This window comes from Poromitra crassiceps, assembly GCF_964638095.1.
Source record: "Poromitra crassiceps genome assembly, contig: HAP1_SCAFFOLD_387, whole genome shotgun sequence".
Lineage (NCBI taxonomy): Eukaryota > Metazoa > Chordata > Actinopteri > Beryciformes > Melamphaidae > Poromitra > Poromitra crassiceps.
Window position 1 is genome coordinate 129,248 of NW_028152017.1, and position 18,576 is coordinate 147,823.

General features: G+C 43.5%; 1 protein-coding gene across 1 annotated transcript in view; it reads right to left on the reverse strand.

The window, feature by feature from the left end:
• LOC310771172 (translation initiation factor eIF2B subunit gamma-like) overlaps positions 1-18,576 on the reverse strand; it is a 52,142-nt gene that overhangs the window by 12,692 nt on the left and 20,874 nt on the right. The window contains exons 2-5 of the mRNA XM_083663831.1: positions 3,035-3,171; positions 2,672-2,862; positions 2,170-2,232; positions 1,137-1,285 (exon numbers count right to left, since the gene is read on the reverse strand). Of these exons, the coding sequence (XP_083519957.1) occupies positions 1,137-1,285; positions 2,170-2,232; positions 2,672-2,862; positions 3,035-3,171 (540 nt within the window). The remainder of the gene's footprint in view (positions 1-1,136; positions 1,286-2,169; positions 2,233-2,671; positions 2,863-3,034; positions 3,172-18,576) is intronic.

Genomic DNA, 18,576 nt, shown 5'->3' on the forward strand with positions numbered 1-18,576 from the left:
CACTAACGTATCACTAACGTAGCACACACTCTTTCACTAACGTATCACTAACGTAGCACACACTCTTTCACTAACGTATCACTAACGTAGCACACACTCTTTCACTAACGTATCACTAACGTAGCACAAACTCTTTCACTAACGTATCACTAACATAGCACACACTCTTTCACTAACGTAGCACACACTCTTTCACTAACGTATCACTAACGTAGCACAAACTCTTTCACTAACGTATCACTAACATAGCACACACTCTTTCACTAACGTAGCACACACTCTTTCACTAACGTAGCACACTCTTTCACTAACGTATCACTAACGTAGCACACACTCTTTCACTAACGTATCACTAACGTAGCACACACTCTTTCACTAACGTATCACTAACGTAGCACACACTCTTTCACTAACGTATCACTAACGTAGCACAAACTCTTTCACTAACGTATCACTAACATAGCACACACTCTTTCACTAACGTAGCACACACTCTTTCACTAACGTATCACTAACGTAGCACAAACTCTTTCACTAACGTATCACTAACATAGCACACACTCTTTCACTAACGTAGCACACACTCTTTCACTAACGTAGCACACACTCTTTCACTAACGTATCACTAACGTAGCACACACTCTTTCACTAACGTATCACTAACGTAGCACACACTCTTTCACTAACGTATCACTAACGTAGCACAAACTCTTTCACTAACGTATCACTAACATAGCACACACTCTTTCACTAACGTAGCACACACTCTTTCACTAACGTATCACTAACGTAGCACACACTCTTTCACTAACGTATCACTAACGTAGCACACACTCTTTCACTAACGTAGCACACACTCTTTCACTAACGTAGCACACACTCTTTCACTAACGTATCACTAACGTAGCACACACTCTTTCACTAACGTAGCACACACTCTTTCACTAATGTAGCACACACTCTTTCACTAACGTAGCACACACTCTTTCACTAACGTAGCACACACTCTTTCACTAACGTAGCACACACTCTTTCACTAACGTAGCACACACTCTTTCACTAACGTAGCACACACTCTTTCACTAACGTAGCACACACTCTTTCACTAACGTAGCACTGTGTGTGTGTGACCTCACCCCTCCTCGATGGTCACCCCATGCATGATGATGGAGTTGGTGACTTTGACCTTCTCCTTTACAATGGTGGAGTTTCCGATGGTGGATCTCTTTATAGACGTCTTATCTGCTACCTGGCAAGATGCTCCGATGATGCTGTCAGATCCCATCTGTGGGAAGCACACACGCACACGCAAACACACACGCACGCAAACACACACGCACGCACGCAAACACACGCACGCAAACACACACGCACGCAAACACACACGCACGCACGCAAACACACGCACGCAAACACACACGCACGCACGCAAACACACACGCACACATGCAAACACACTCTTGAAATTTGTTTCGGTTTAAAAGGTATAAAAACATAATTAAAACTCTGCACATGTGATTGTAGTAATACTGAAGTGCTGTTGCTCAAGCTGCTTCTGAAACAGCATTCTGACCCCTGCTTCAGGAAATGGCTAATCTGGGACTGTGATTGTGGAAGGTGTTAAACCCAGTTTAACCCATTGATACCTAGTCTGTTAGAACAGATGAGTTGGCTTCCGCAATTTTCAAATGCTTCCGCCATACCGTCTGTACTTCGTGGGGGAGAATCATGCACCAACCGGAATGGGAAGTAGAAAGGCGGGTCTTCCGCTCATTAGTCCAATCAGAATCGCAGAAAGGCGGGTCTTCCGCTCATTAGTCCAATCAAAATCCAATATGCCGCATTTTTCGTGGACACACGTGTCGTGATTGGTCGGATTCCGTCAAACTTTTTTCCTGTCTGAAGGTTTTTTTCCCAACTTCCTTGTGCATGTTCTGGGGGTGTAACGTACAGACTGTGTATAGCTGCATTCGCCGGATGTAGATGAGACAGTCTGTTTTAAGAGACTAATTGATAGCTGATGCAGCATTTGTGTGTGTATCCCTTTAAGACCGCGAACCGCAGTTCGCAGTCTTAAAGGGATACACACACAAATGAGCGATACACACACAAACGCTGCATCAGGTATCAATGGGTTAACTGTATGGTATCCAGCATACGCTTATTCACCTGACATCTCTCAGAGATGACAGCAGACGGGTGGACCGCAGGCTCCTCAAACAGCTTCGGAGCCTGGCAGAGGAGGAGAGAGTGAGGAGGGAGGGAGACATGGGGGAGGGAGGGAGACATGGGGGAGGGAGGGAGACATGGGAATGAAAACCATGCATTCATTGATAGGTAATTAGACTAGATTAGATTCCATTTTAATGAACGCTGTGGTGAAATTGGGCCATTGCAGCAGCAAAAAGTAGTACTGTATACACATCAAAGCAAAACAGGATTTAAATAAGAAATAGAACAATTGGGGGTTATTACATATATGCAGCAGTCAATTCCAACACTCAGACTTTTAAGTAAGTTTAAGAATATAAAAGTATAGGTATACAGAATAAATAAAAATAATTAAAATGCGTAATATGTACAGAACACACTCATTTGGGTTTGTGCAATTACTGTCTGTCCACCTTATCAAACAACACGTCCAGACGCACGAACCGTCTGCCCCACTCACCAGCCGGTTTGCCTCTATGTAAGCAGCTAGCGTGTTGACGCGGTAGCACAGGCCCTGGTCCATGATGTGAACGTAGCAGCGCAGCCTCCCGCCGTGGTACGCCTCGCTCATGTCACCGCGGTGGTCGTTCCAGCAGGAGCGCTCCTGGGCCAGCTGGAGGAGGCGCTCGTCCCGGGACGAGATCTGGAGCTCTGGACGGTCGAGAGAGGGGAAGATAACATGGTGATACATGTTGTGTGTGTGTGTGTGTGTGTGTGTGTGTGTGTGTGTGTGTGTGTGTGTGTGTGTGTGTGTGTGTGTGTGTGTGTGTGTGTGTGCGTGTGCGTGCATACAGTACAGTACGTGCATGTGTTTGTTGCTGACCAAGGTTGGGGTTGCTGTCATTAATTTTCTGGTTCTGATCCTCCACATCGTCTTTGGTTTTCTGGCTGTTAGTGGTTTTGGAAAACTGCTTCCGCACCAAGTACGGCACCAACTCCCCACGGATGGATGAGATGGACCTGGAGTCAGAGAAGAGGAGAGTGATCCACACACAGGAATGGTTAGCTGATCGGGCATGGTTTCATACGCTTGCAATGTTTATGTGTCACAACATTTGTTGTTGCGTACTGTCCACTCTCTCACCCATCTGTGCTGCCACCTTGTACTGTAAACTATGAGACGAAGCAAAAGTACCATGGAAATATATCCCAGAAAACACAGATGACAATCTAATAAGGGACAGGTAGTACATGACGGGGCAGGTATTGGACAAATATTGCATAAAGTGAGGGTTGAACTTTGAGTATTCCTGGTATTATCCTGCCTATTAGACAAGACAGTCCTCCTTAAAAACTTGTGTTGGCAAGGCCTTGGCCACGATTTGGTCATGACTGGGTCTGAGCTCTGGACTGGGTCTGAGCTCTGGACTGGGTCTGAGCTCTGGACTGGGTCTGAGCTCTCAAATTTTTATTAACGACACTTATTGATACTACCGATAGCTGTTGCAAATGAGTATTGTATCTGTTTCAAATGTTGAGTATTGATACTTTGATTGATGACTAGATGAGTGATTAACAGCTAACAAGACAGAGCAAATCAGCCATGTCAAAACAAGTGCTGAATGACCACTTGGTCAGCAGCATGGATGAGGATCCAGCTCAAGCTGACCCTGTGTCCACCTGGAGGTCATCTCCATGTCTTCCTCTCTTTCTTTCTCTCTTTCTTTCTTTCTCTCTCTCCTTCCTCTGCACTGTGCGCTGTGCTCAATGTTCTTCACCCCCCCCCCCCCCCCCCCCCCCTTACCCCCCCCAGACTCGCTCGCTGTTACTTTTCTTCTAAGCGGAGATTAGAATTTCCATGTGAATGAAGGGGGAAAAACAACAGTTACTCTGTCCATTTCTCTCCTCGGGCGAGAGAGAAAGGCCACGCAAGAGAAAGGAAGAGAGAGAGAGAGAGAGTGAGGATGGAGAGAGAGAGAGAGAGTGAGGAGGGAGAGAGAGAGAGAGAGTGAGGGAGAGAGAGAGAGAGAAAGGCCACGCAAGAGAAAGGAAGAGAGAGAGAGAGAGAGAGAGAGGAGGGAGAGAGAGAGAGGAGGGAGAGAGAGAGAGGAGGGAGAGAGAGAGAGAGAGTGAGGAGGGAGAGAGAGAGAGAGAGGAGGGAGAGAGAGAGAGAGAGAGAGAGAGAGGAGGGAGAGAGTGAGTGAGGAGGGAGAGAGAGAGAGAGAGAGAGAGTGAGGAGGGAGAGAGAGAGAGAGAGAGAGAGTGAGGAGGGAGAGAGAGAGAGAGTGAGGAGGGAGAGAGAGTGAGAGAGAGAGGAGGGAGAGAGAGAGAGAGAGTGAGGAGGGAGAGAGAGAGAGAGAGGAGGGAGAGAGCCCTGAAAAGAAAGATGAAGAAAAGAGGCCAAACTGAAGAAAGAAACAAGTGAACAAACCAGAGAGATGATATATTTAAGCAATATATCACGAGAGCAAGTGTGTTGTGGTGAATATATCCCGCTGATAAGCTGTTATCCCACGAGGCTGCAGGCCGAGTGGGATAACAGCTTATCAGCGGGATATATTTCACAACACCACGCAGCTCGAGTGCTATATTGCTTTTATAAAACGGTTTCCAAGTATAATAATATAATAACTAGATGGTCTACATTTCCTAACGAAAATGTAATTGTGCTTGCTGTCCTCGCCATGCACCGCCTGCCTTGCAAGGTCCCTGCCCATGCAATTAGGGGGACTAAAGCTTAATTTATACTTATTAGTGTTAATTTCGTCCACGAAAACTATGAGGAAAAATGTTAGTCGACTACCTTTTTCCCCAAGACTAAGACTAGACTAAAATGTTCAGACTTTTAGTTTTATTGACTAAGACAAGACTAAAATACTCAAACTTTTAGTCGACTAAAACTTGACTACGGTAAACAAAAAGAGGACGGGGTTGACTAAATATGATAAAAACTAACAAGGACATTTGACACAGGACTAAGACTACGACAAAATAAAAAAATAGACGACAAAATTAACATTAATTATAGACTGTTCCCCCCCCCCCTCAATGCAGCAGTTCAGGTTCCTGTGCTGCAGCATCATAGATGTAGCTGACATGTAGCTGTCTTAAAAACATTTACAGTAGTTACAGCAGAACCCGCCCAGTCTTAGCTAAGGGTCTTATCTATATGTGTATGAGGCATTGTGTTCCCAAAATGTACAGCTACTTGCTTGTCTACATTCTATCCAGAGAAGTCTGAGTGCTTTCCGCACAGCCAGGCTCCCTCCATTCTCCCCTCAGCTACGGGCTGAGCAGGGACTGTAAATACGGTCCACTTGTCGTTGCTACCGCTGCATGCCGACACTGGCCCGGGTGGGCAGCATCACCATTACCTACTTTCCCTGGGAAAGAGTTGCCAACACTGCTTCGAATTACAATTACTAGTACAAGCGCATCAGCAGATTCAACAGTTTTCATTGACTAAAACTAGACTAAAATGTGAACAGTTTTCGTTGACTAAAACTAGACTAAAATACTTATGGTTTTATTTGACTAAGCCGAGACTAAAATGCTCAAACTTTTAGTCGACTAAAACTTGACTAAATAAAAACAGGATGAGGTTGACTAAATATGATACAGAGTAACAAGGACATTTAACACGGGACTAAGACTAAGACTAAATAAAAAAATAGCCGACAAAATTAACACTAGTCCAATCGCGACCCCTTTAAAGGACTATATGTATTTTCCCCCCCCGAATCCAATGTCGCCATCCGTGAGTCTGTACGAGTTACGCTTGCGGAGATACGTCCGCCCAGCCTGCAGCACTACAGGAGAGAGATAGAGGACAGTGGGGGGTTGGGGGTTTCAAGTCACTGACCAAACACTCTATTTCAGTGATTTCTGTCAGAAAATAGAGCCATTTAACACTTATTTGAACACAAAAACATTGCTGAATGTAGCTTTAAGTAGTTATGGGTCGGCCTATGTGAGTAGATGCGGAACGTCCCAAGGAATCCAGGGAAAAAATAAGTTTGATTATAGACCCTACGGTTCAAAAGTTATGAACCAAACATAAAGAGGGCTGTTATAGCGCCACCATCTTGTCAATTGGTGCAATTCTTTCGTGGATAGTAAAATACCCCTCTGTGAACCTCCCTAACAAGTTTCGTAGCTGTACCTAGTATGGTTTCTGAGATAGTTAATTTAATGCCTTATTTGTGTCAACATCATTCTCTTTACCCAAGATGCAACACTCCTGCTCAGAGTTGCTCTTAAGCTCTATTTATCTGGTCAAATCTCACCGGATTCCTGTTTGCAGTACACTTTTTGCATGTGTTTTTTAACAGAGAAGAGTTGCAGCTGCTCAAAAGACAATATGTCAAATGTATGAGTGAGACCATGAGTGATATAGCACTTGTAATACAGGTATAGCCATGTCTGAAGTCTACATAATAGCGTGCGTGCGTCAAGTCAAGTGTCAAGTGTCATCCAAGAAGGAAGGCTGGCCATAATGAGAATGAATCTGCACTTCCTGCCGCCCTTCAAAATAAAACCATTTAGAAGGGACAGGCACTGAATGCTGCTATAGCGCCCCCTAAAGGCTAAATGACAAAATACTTCTGATATAGGCTCAGAGTACATCCCTCCACACCTGTACCAAGTTTGGTTAGCATCGGACAATTTTTGTGAAATAGGCCCCACCCACAGAAGATTGGAAGTGGATTATATCGCAATGGTGTTTTTTTTTTTAACTTCCAAATCAGTGTTGTGCAGGACAGTCCCCACATGATGTGTGCGTTGGTTTGGTGAAGATTGGACAAAATTTCAAGGAGAAATGGCAAAAAAATGGTTTTGGACAAAATGCAAAATGGCGGAAAATCTAGTCAGACGGAAATGGGCGTGGCCTAGTTGAGTAGATGCGGGAGGACCCAAGGAATCCAGGGAAAAAATAATTTTGATGATAAACCCTACGGTTCAAAAGTTATCGAGCAAAAGGTAAGGAGGGCTGTTATAGCGCCACCATATGGTCAATTGGTGCAATTTTTTCGGGGATAGTAAAAGACCCCTCAGTGCACCTCCCTACCAAGTTTGGTAGCTGTAGTGGTTATGGTTTCTGAATTACAGCTAATTTACTGCAAGATTTTGCAAGATTTTTCCAAACCCCATGCAAGTCAATGGGAAAAAAAATGGCGCTTAATGGCGAATTGCGGCCAAACCGCTTTCACAAACCCTTAGCAAAGTCATAGCATACATGTCCTCAATGAGCCGGTCATTTTGATGTCTGGCATGTCTATGTGGCGCAAAAATTGAGGGAGTTATTACGCGCCAAACTTTTTGGCAGATATAATAATATGATTAAGTATGTGGGATTTCAAGATTGTGCCTTGCTTGTCAGCAAGCACAATAATTATTGCTTTTATCTCGGAAACGGAAGGTGCAATCGTGATTCTGCCCACCACTAGCGTACTTTTTCACCCCGATTCCAACGCCGCCATCATTGAGTCTCTACGAGTTACGGTTGCGGAGATACGTTGCTGTAGCGCCCCCCATAGGCAAACAATAGCGCCCCCTACATGCCAAATGACACTATCTCTTCTGAAATCAACTCAGAAGTGTCAAGTGTCATCCAAGAAGGAAGGCTGGCCATAATGAGAATGAATCTGCACTTCCTGCCGCCCTTCAAAATAAAACCATTTAGAAGGGACAGGCACTGAATGCTGCTATAGCGCCCCCTAAAGGCTAAATGACAAAATACTTCTGATATAGGCTCAGAGTACATCCCTCCACACCTGTACCAAGTTTGGTTAGCATCGGACAATTTTTGTGAAATAGGCCCCACCCACAGAAGATTGGAAGTGGATTATATCGCAATGGTGTTTTTTTTTTTAACTTCCAAATCAGTGTTGTGCAGGACAGTCCCCACATGATGTGTGCGTTGGTTTGGTGAAGATTGGACAAAATTTCAAGGAGAAATGGCAAAAAAATGGTTTTGGACAAAATGCAAAATGGCGGAAAATCTAGTCAGACGGAAATGGGCGTGGCCTAGTTGAGTAGATGCGGGAGGACCCAAGGAATCCAGGGAAAAAATAATTTTGATGATAAACCCTACGGTTCAAAAGTTATCGAGCAAAAGGTAAGGAGGGCTGTTATAGCGCCACCATATGGTCAATTGGTGCAATTTTTTCGGGGATAGTAAAAGACCCCTCAGTGCACCTCCCTACCAAGTTTGGTAGCTGTAGTGGTTATGGTTTCTGAATTACAGCTAATTTACTGCAAGATTTTGCAAGATTTTTCCAAACCCCATGCAAGTCAATGGGAAAAAAAATGGCGCTTAATGGCGAATTGCGGCCAAACCGCTTTCACAAACCCTTAGCAAAGTCATAGCATACATGTCCTCAATGAGCCGGTCATTTTGATGTCTGGCATGTCTATGTGGCGCAAAAATTGAGGGAGTTATTACGCGCCAAACTTTTTGGCAGATATAATAATATGATTAAGTATGTGGGATTTCAAGATTGTGCCTTGCTTGTCAGCAAGCACAATAATTATTGCTTTTATCTCGGAAACGGAAGGTGCAATCGTGATTCTGCCCACCACTAGCGTACTTTTTCACCCCGATTCCAACGCCGCCATCATTGAGTCTCTACGAGTTACGGTTGCGGAGATACGTTGCTGTAGCGCCCCCCATAGGCAAACAATAGCGCCCCCTACATGCCAAATGACACTATCTCTTCTGAAATCAACTCAGAAGTGTCAAGTGTCATCCAAGAAGGAAGGCTGGCCATAATGAGAATGAATCTGCACTTCCTGCCGCCCTTCAAAATAAAACCATTTAGAAGGGACAGGCACTGAATGCTGCTATAGCGCCCCCTAAAGGCTAAATGACAAAATACTTCTGATATAGGCTCAGAGTACATCCCTCCACACCTGTACCAAGTTTGGTTAGCATCGGACAATTTTTGTGAAATAGGCCCCACCCACAGAAGATTGGAAGTGGATTATATCGCAATGGTGTTTTTTTTTTTAACTTCCAAATCAGTGTTGTGCAGGACAGTCCCCACATGATGTGTGCGTTGGTTTGGTGAAGATTGGACAAAATTTCAAGGAGAAATGGCAAAAAAATGGTTTTGGACAAAATGCAAAATGGCGGAAAATCTAGTCAGACGGAAATGGGCGTGGCCTAGTTGAGTAGATGCGGGAGGACCCAAGGAATCCAGGGAAAAAATAATTTTGATGATAAACCCTACGGTTCAAAAGTTATCGAGCAAAAGGTAAGGAGGGCTGTTATAGCGCCACCATATGGTCAATTGGTGCAATTTTTTCGGGGATAGTAAAAGACCCCTCAGTGCACCTCCCTACCAAGTTTGGTAGCTGTAGTGGTTATGGTTTCTGAATTACAGCTAATTTACTGCAAGATTTTGCAAGATTTTTCCAAACCCCATGCAAGTCAATGGGAAAAAAAATGGCGCTTAATGGCGAATTGCGGCCAAACCGCTTTCACAAACCCTTAGCAAAGTCATAGCATACATGTCCTCAATGAGCCGGTCATTTTGATGTCTGGCATGTCTATGTGGCGCAAAAATTGAGGGAGTTATTACGCGCCAAACTTTTTGGCAGATATAATAATATGATTAAGTATGTGGGATTTCAAGATTGTGCCTTGCTTGTCAGCAAGCACAATAATTATTGCTTTTATCTCGGAAACGGAAGGTGCAATCGTGATTCTGCCCACCACTAGCGTACTTTTTCACCCCGATTCCAACGCCGCCATCATTGAGTCTCTACGAGTTACGGTTGCGGAGATACGTTGCTGTAGCGCCCCCCATAGGCAAACAATAGCGCCCCCTACATGCCAAATGACACTATCTCTTCTGAAATCAACTCAGAAGTGTCAAGTGTCATCCAAGAAGGAAGGCTGGCCATAATGAGAATGAATCTGCACTTCCTGCCGCCCTTCAAAATAAAACCATTTAGAAGGGACAGGCACTGAATGCTGCTATAGCGCCCCCTAAAGGCTAAATGACAAAATACTTCTGATATAGGCTCAGAGTACATCCCTCCACACCTGTACCAAGTTTGGTTAGCATCGGACAATTTTTGTGAAATAGGCCCCACCCACAGAAGATTGGAAGTGGATTATATCGCAATGGTGTTTTTTTTTTTAACTTCCAAATCAGTGTTGTGCAGGACAGTCCCCACATGATGTGTGCGTTGGTTTGGTGAAGATTGGACAAAATTTCAAGGAGAAATGGCAAAAAAATGGTTTTGGACAAAATGCAAAATGGCGGAAAATCTAGTCAGACGGAAATGGGCGTGGCCTAGTTGAGTAGATGCGGGAGGACCCAAGGAATCCAGGGAAAAAATAATTTTGATGATAAACCCTACGGTTCAAAAGTTATCGAGCAAAAGGTAAGGAGGGCTGTTATAGCGCCACCATATGGTCAATTGGTGCAATTTTTTCGGGGATAGTAAAAGACCCCTCAGTGCACCTCCCTACCAAGTTTGGTAGCTGTAGTGGTTATGGTTTCTGAATTACAGCTAATTTACTGCAAGATTTTGCAAGATTTTTCCAAACCCCATGCAAGTCAATGGGAAAAAAAATGGCGCTTAATGGCGAATTGCGGCCAAACCGCTTTCACAAACCCTTAGCAAAGTCATAGCATACATGTCCTCAATGAGCCGGTCATTTTGATGTCTGGCATGTCTATGTGGCGCAAAAATTGAGGGAGTTATTACGCGCCAAACTTTTTGGCAGATATAATAATATGATTAAGTATGTGGGATTTCAAGATTGTGCCTTGCTTGTCAGCAAGCACAATAATTATTGCTTTTATCTCGGAAACGGAAGGTGCAATCGTGATTCTGCCCACCACTAGCGTACTTTTTCACCCCGATTCCAACGCCGCCATCATTGAGTCTCTACGAGTTACGGTTGCGGAGATACGTTGCTGTAGCGCCCCCCATAGGCAAACAATAGCGCCCCCTACATGCCAAATGACACTATCTCTTCTGAAATCAACTCAGAAGTGTCAAGTGTCATCCAAGAAGGAAGGCTGGCCATAATGAGAATGAATCTGCACTTCCTGCCGCCCTTCAAAATAAAACCATTTAGAAGGGACAGGCACTGAATGCTGCTATAGCGCCCCCTAAAGGCTAAATGACAAAATACTTCTGATATAGGCTCAGAGTACATCCCTCCACACCTGTACCAAGTTTGGTTAGCATCGGACAATTTTTGTGAAATAGGCCCCACCCACAGAAGATTGGAAGTGGATTATATCGCAATGGTGTTTTTTTTTTTAACTTCCAAATCAGTGTTGTGCAGGACAGTCCCCACATGATGTGTGCGTTGGTTTGGTGAAGATTGGACAAAATTTCAAGGAGAAATGGCAAAAAAATGGTTTTGGACAAAATGCAAAATGGCGGAAAATCTAGTCAGACGGAAATGGGCGTGGCCTAGTTGAGTAGATGCGGGAGGACCCAAGGAATCCAGGGAAAAAATAATTTTGATGATAAACCCTACGGTTCAAAAGTTATCGAGCAAAAGGTAAGGAGGGCTGTTATAGCGCCACCATATGGTCAATTGGTGCAATTTTTTCGGGGATAGTAAAAGACCCCTCAGTGCACCTCCCTACCAAGTTTGGTAGCTGTAGTGGTTATGGTTTCTGAATTACAGCTAATTTACTGCAAGATTTTGCAAGATTTTTCCAAACCCCATGCAAGTCAATGGGAAAAAAAATGGCGCTTAATGGCGAATTGCGGCCAAACCGCTTTCACAAACCCTTAGCAAAGTCATAGCATACATGTCCTCAATGAGCCGGTCATTTTGATGTCTGGCATGTCTATGTGGCGCAAAAATTGAGGGAGTTATTACGCGCCAAACTTTTTGGCAGATATAATAATATGATTAAGTATGTGGGATTTCAAGATTGTGCCTTGCTTGTCAGCAAGCACAATAATTATTGCTTTTATCTCGGAAACGGAAGGTGCAATCGTGATTCTGCCCACCACTAGCGTACTTTTTCACCCCGATTCCAACGCCGCCATCATTGAGTCTCTACGAGTTACGGTTGCGGAGATACGTTGCTGTAGCGCCCCCCATAGGCAAACAATAGCGCCCCCTACATGCCAAATGACACTATCTCTTCTGAAATCAACTCAGAAGTGTCAAGTGTCATCCAAGAAGGAAGGCTGGCCATAATGAGAATGAATCTGCACTTCCTGCCGCCCTTCAAAATAAAACCATTTAGAAGGGACAGGCACTGAATGCTGCTATAGCGCCCCCTAAAGGCTAAATGACAAAATACTTCTGATATAGGCTCAGAGTACATCCCTCCACACCTGTACCAAGTTTGGTTAGCATCGGACAATTTTTGTGAAATAGGCCCCACCCACAGAAGATTGGAAGTGGATTATATCGCAATGGTGTTTTTTTTTTTAACTTCCAAATCAGTGTTGTGCAGGACAGTCCCCACATGATGTGTGCGTTGGTTTGGTGAAGATTGGACAAAATTTCAAGGAGAAATGGCAAAAAAATGGTTTTGGACAAAATGCAAAATGGCGGAAAATCTAGTCAGACGGAAATGGGCGTGGCCTAGTTGAGTAGATGCGGGAGGACCCAAGGAATCCAGGGAAAAAATAATTTTGATGATAAACCCTACGGTTCAAAAGTTATCGAGCAAAAGGTAAGGAGGGCTGTTATAGCGCCACCATATGGTCAATTGGTGCAATTTTTTCGGGGATAGTAAAAGACCCCTCAGTGCACCTCCCTACCAAGTTTGGTAGCTGTAGTGGTTATGGTTTCTGAATTACAGCTAATTTACTGCAAGATTTTGCAAGATTTTTCCAAACCCCATGCAAGTCAATGGGAAAAAAAATGGCGCTTAATGGCGAATTGCGGCCAAACCGCTTTCACAAACCCTTAGCAAAGTCATAGCATACATGTCCTCAATGAGCCGGTCATTTTGATGTCTGGCATGTCTATGTGGCGCAAAAATTGAGGGAGTTATTACGCGCCAAACTTTTTGGCAGATATAATAATATGATTAAGTATGTGGGATTTCAAGATTGTGCCTTGCTTGTCAGCAAGCACAATAATTATTGCTTTTATCTCGGAAACGGAAGGTGCAATCGTGATTCTGCCCACCACTAGCGTACTTTTTCACCCCGATTCCAACGCCGCCATCATTGAGTCTCTACGAGTTACGGTTGCGGAGATACGTTGCTGTAGCGCCCCCCATAGGCAAACAATAGCGCCCCCTACATGCCAAATGACACTATCTCTTCTGAAATCAACTCAGAAGTGTCAAGTGTCATCCAAGAAGGAAGGCTGGCCATAATGAGAATGAATCTGCACTTCCTGCCGCCCTTCAAAATAAAACCATTTAGAAGGGACAGGCACTGAATGCTGCTATAGCGCCCCCTAAAGGCTAAATGACAAAATACTTCTGATATAGGCTCAGAGTACATCCCTCCACACCTGTACCAAGTTTGGTTAGCATCGGACAATTTTTGTGAAATAGGCCCCACCCACAGAAGATTGGAAGTGGATTATATCGCAATGGTGTTTTTTTTTTTAACTTCCAAATCAGTGTTGTGCAGGACAGTCCCCACATGATGTGTGCGTTGGTTTGGTGAAGATTGGACAAAATTTCAAGGAGAAATGGCAAAAAAATGGTTTTGGACAAAATGCAAAATGGCGGAAAATCTAGTCAGACGGAAATGGGCGTGGCCTAGTTGAGTAGATGCGGGAGGACCCAAGGAATCCAGGGAAAAAATAATTTTGATGATAAACCCTACGGTTCAAAAGTTATCGAGCAAAAGGTAAGGAGGGCTGTTATAGCGCCACCATATGGTCAATTGGTGCAATTTTTTCGGGGATAGTAAAAGACCCCTCAGTGCACCTCCCTACCAAGTTTGGTAGCTGTAGTGGTTATGGTTTCTGAATTACAGCTAATTTACTGCAAGATTTTGCAAGATTTTTCCAAACCCCATGCAAGTCAATGGGAAAAAAAATGGCGCTTAATGGCGAATTGCGGCCAAACCGCTTTCACAAACCCTTAGCAAAGTCATAGCATACATGTCCTCAATGAGCCGGTCATTTTGATGTCTGGCATGTCTATGTGGCGCAAAAATTGAGGGAGTTATTACGCGCCAAACTTTTTGGCAGATATAATAATATGATTAAGTATGTGGGATTTCAAGATTGTGCCTTGCTTGTCAGCAAGCACAATAATTATTGCTTTTATCTCGGAAACGGAAGGTGCAATCGTGATTCTGCCCACCACTAGCGTACTTTTTCACCCCGATTCCAACGCCGCCATCATTGAGTCTCTACGAGTTACGGTTGCGGAGATACGTTGCTGTAGCGCCCCCCATAGGCAAACAATAGCGCCCCCTACATGCCAAATGACACTATCTCTTCTGAAATCAACTCAGAAGTGTCAAGTGTCATCCAAGAAGGAAGGCTGGCCATAATGAGAATGAATCTGCACTTCCTGCCGCCCTTCAAAATAAAACCATTTAGAAGGGACAGGCACTGAATGCTGCTATAGCGCCCCCTAAAGGCTAAATGACAAAATACTTCTGATATAGGCTCAGAGTACATCCCTCCACACCTGTACCAAGTTTGGTTAGCATCGGACAATTTTTGTGAAATAGGCCCCACCCACAGAAGATTGGAAGTGGATTATATCGCAATGGTGTTTTTTTTTTTAACTTCCAAATCAGTGTTGTGCAGGACAGTCCCCACATGATGTGTGCGTTGGTTTGGTGAAGATTGGACAAAATTTCAAGGAGAAATGGCAAAAAAATGGTTTTGGACAAAATGCAAAATGGCGGAAAATCTAGTCAGACGGAAATGGGCGTGGCCTAGTTGAGTAGATGCGGGAGGACCCAAGGAATCCAGGGAAAAAATAATTTTGATGATAAACCCTACGGTTCAAAAGTTATCGAGCAAAAGGTAAGGAGGGCTGTTATAGCGCCACCATATGGTCAATTGGTGCAATTTTTTCGGGGATAGTAAAAGACCCCTCAGTGCACCTCCCTACCAAGTTTGGTAGCTGTAGTGGTTATGGTTTCTGAATTACAGCTAATTTACTGCAAGATTTTGCAAGATTTTTCCAAACCCCATGCAAGTCAATGGGAAAAAAAATGGCGCTTAATGGCGAATTGCGGCCAAACCGCTTTCACAAACCCTTAGCAAAGTCATAGCATACATGTCCTCAATGAGCCGGTCATTTTGATGTCTGGCATGTCTATGTGGCGCAAAAATTGAGGGAGTTATTACGCGCCAAACTTTTTGGCAGATATAATAATATGATTAAGTATGTGGGATTTCAAGATTGTGCCTTGCTTGTCAGCAAGCACAATAATTATTGCTTTTATCTCGGAAACGGAAGGTGCAATCGTGATTCTGCCCACCACTAGCGTACTTTTTCACCCCGATTCCAACGCCGCCATCATTGAGTCTCTACGAGTTACGGTTGCGGAGATACGTTGCTGTAGCGCCCCCCATAGGCAAACAATAGCGCCCCCTACATGCCAAATGACACTATCTCTTCTGAAATCAACTCAGAAGTGTCAAGTGTCATCCAAGAAGGAAGGCTGGCCATAATGAGAATGAATCTGCACTTCCTGCCGCCCTTCAAAATAAAACCATTTAGAAGGGACAGGCACTGAATGCTGCTATAGCGCCCCCTAAAGGCTAAATGACAAAATACTTCTGATATAGGCTCAGAGTACATCCCTCCACACCTGTACCAAGTTTGGTTAGCATCGGACAATTTTTGTGAAATAGGCCCCACCCACAGAAGATTGGAAGTGGATTATATCGCAATGGTGTTTTTTTTTTTAACTTCCAAATCAGTGTTGTGCAGGACAGTCCCCACATGATGTGTGCGTTGGTTTGGTGAAGATTGGACAAAATTTCAAGGAGAAATGGCAAAAAAATGGTTTTGGACAAAATGCAAAATGGCGGAAAATCTAGTCAGACGGAAATGGGCGTGGCCTAGTTGAGTAGATGCGGGAGGACCCAAGGAATCCAGGGAAAAAATAATTTTGATGATAAACCCTACGGTTCAAAAGTTATCGAGCAAAAGGTAAGGAGGGCTGTTATAGCGCCACCATATGGTCAATTGGTGCAATTTTTTCGGGGATAGTAAAAGACCCCTCAGTGCACCTCCCTACCAAGTTTGGTAGCTGTAGTGGTTATGGTTTCTGAATTACAGCTAATTTACTGCAAGATTTTGCAAGATTTTTCCAAACCCCATGCAAGTCAATGGGAAAAAAAATGGCGCTTAATGGCGAATTGCGGCCAAACCGCTTTCACAAACCCTTAGCAAAGTCATAGCATACATGTCCTCAATGAGCCGGTCATTTTGATGTCTGGCATGTCTATGTGGCGCAAAAATTGAGGGAGTTATTACGCGCCAAACTTTTTGGCAGATATAATAATATGATTAAGTATGTGGGATTTCAAGATTGTGCCTTGCTTGTCAGCAAGCACAATAATTATTGCTTTTATCTCGGAAACGGAAGGTGCAATCGTGATTCTGCCCACCACTAGCGTACTTTTTCACCCCGATTCCAACGCCGCCATCATTGAGTCTCTACGAGTTACGGTTGCGGAGATACGTTGCTGTTAGGGATGGGCATTTCTAGCAAAAACACTATTCGAAATTCGCTGGCCAAATTCGAATTCAAATTCGAATTTAATTCGAAATTCGAAAATAAATAAATAAATGTAAAAAAAAAAAAAAAATGTTTTTTTTTTTTTTTTTATGTATTTTTTTTTTTTTTTTTTTTTTTTTGTGAGTGAAATGTTGCATTGTCTCCCCTGATTCTAAGTCTACGGCTTTATTAATTAATATAAAAAGCTTCTGCTGTGGATTTTTAGCTCAAACAAGCATTGCACCACTGAAGTAAAGAACATGTTACATGACATTGACATTTTCGAAAATAAAAAACAGTTTTGACAATCATGAGTGGTTCATTAAATATTTAGTAGGCTCAGGTCTGAGTGCCAAAGGGGTGCCAAAGTCACCCCCTCTCCCTCTTCATGGGATTTCATCCGCCATTCATTTTTCCATAAACCTTGCTTAAAATGCTTATAAAAATTGTTTTACTTGCTCAAACCAAGCGACTTGACTATACTTAGAATCGGGGGAGACAATGCAACATTTCACTCAAAAAAAAAAAAAAAAAAAAAAAAAATTTTTTTTTTCGAATTTCGAATTTCAATAATAAAAGTCGACCTTGATAATAACAACGATTATTCGAAAATTCGAAATTCGATGCCCATCCCTAGTTGCTGTAGCGCCCCCCATAGGCAAACAATAGCGCCCCCTACATGCCAAATGACACTATCTCTTCTGAAATCAACTCAGAAGTGTCAAGTGTCATACAAGAAGGAAGGCTGTCCATAATGAGAATGAATCCGCACTTCCTGCCGCCCTTCAAAATAAAACCATTTAGAAGGGACAGGCACTGAATGCTGCTATAGCGCCCCCTAAAGGCTAAATGACAAAATACTTCTGATATAGGCTCAGAGTACATCCCTCCACACCTGTACCAAGTTTGGTTAGCATCGGACAATTTTTGTGAAATAGGCCCCACCCACAGAAGATTGGAAGTGGATTATATCGCAATGGTGTTTTTTTTTTTTTAACTTCCAAATCAGTGTTGTGCAGGACAGTCCCCACATGATGTGTGCGTTGGTTTGGTGAAGATTGGACAAAATTTCAAGGAGAAATGGCAAAAAAATGGTTTTGGACAAAATGCAAAATGGCGGAAAATCTAGTCAGACGGAAATGGGCGTGGCCTAGTTGAGTAGATGCGGGAGGACCCAAGGAATCCAGGGAAAAAATAATTTTGATGATAAACCCTACGGTTCAAAAGTTATCGAGCAAAAGGTAAGGAGGGCTGTTATAGCGCCACCATATGGTCAATTGGTGCAATTTTTTCGGGGATAGTAAAAGACCCCTCAGTGCACCTCCCTACCAAGTTTGGTAGCTGTAGTGGTTATGGTTTCTGAATTACAGCTAATTTACTGCAAGATTTTGCAAGATTTTTCCAAACCCCATGCAAGTCAATGGGAAAAAAAATGGCGCTTAATGGCGAATTGCGGCCAAACCGCTTTCACAAACCCTTAGCAAAGTCATAGCATACATGTCCTCAATGAGCCGGTCATTTTGATGTCTGGCATGTCTATGTGGCGCAAAAATTGAGGGAGTTATTACGCGCCAAACTTTTTGGCAGATATAATAATATGATTAAGTATGTGGGATTTCAAGATTGTGCCTTGCTTGTCAGCAAGCACAATAATTATTGCTTTTATCTCGGAAACGGAAGGTGCAATCGTGATTCTGCCCACCACTAGCGTACTTTTTCACCCCGATTCCAACGCCGCCATCATTGAGTCTCTACGAGTTACGGTTGCGG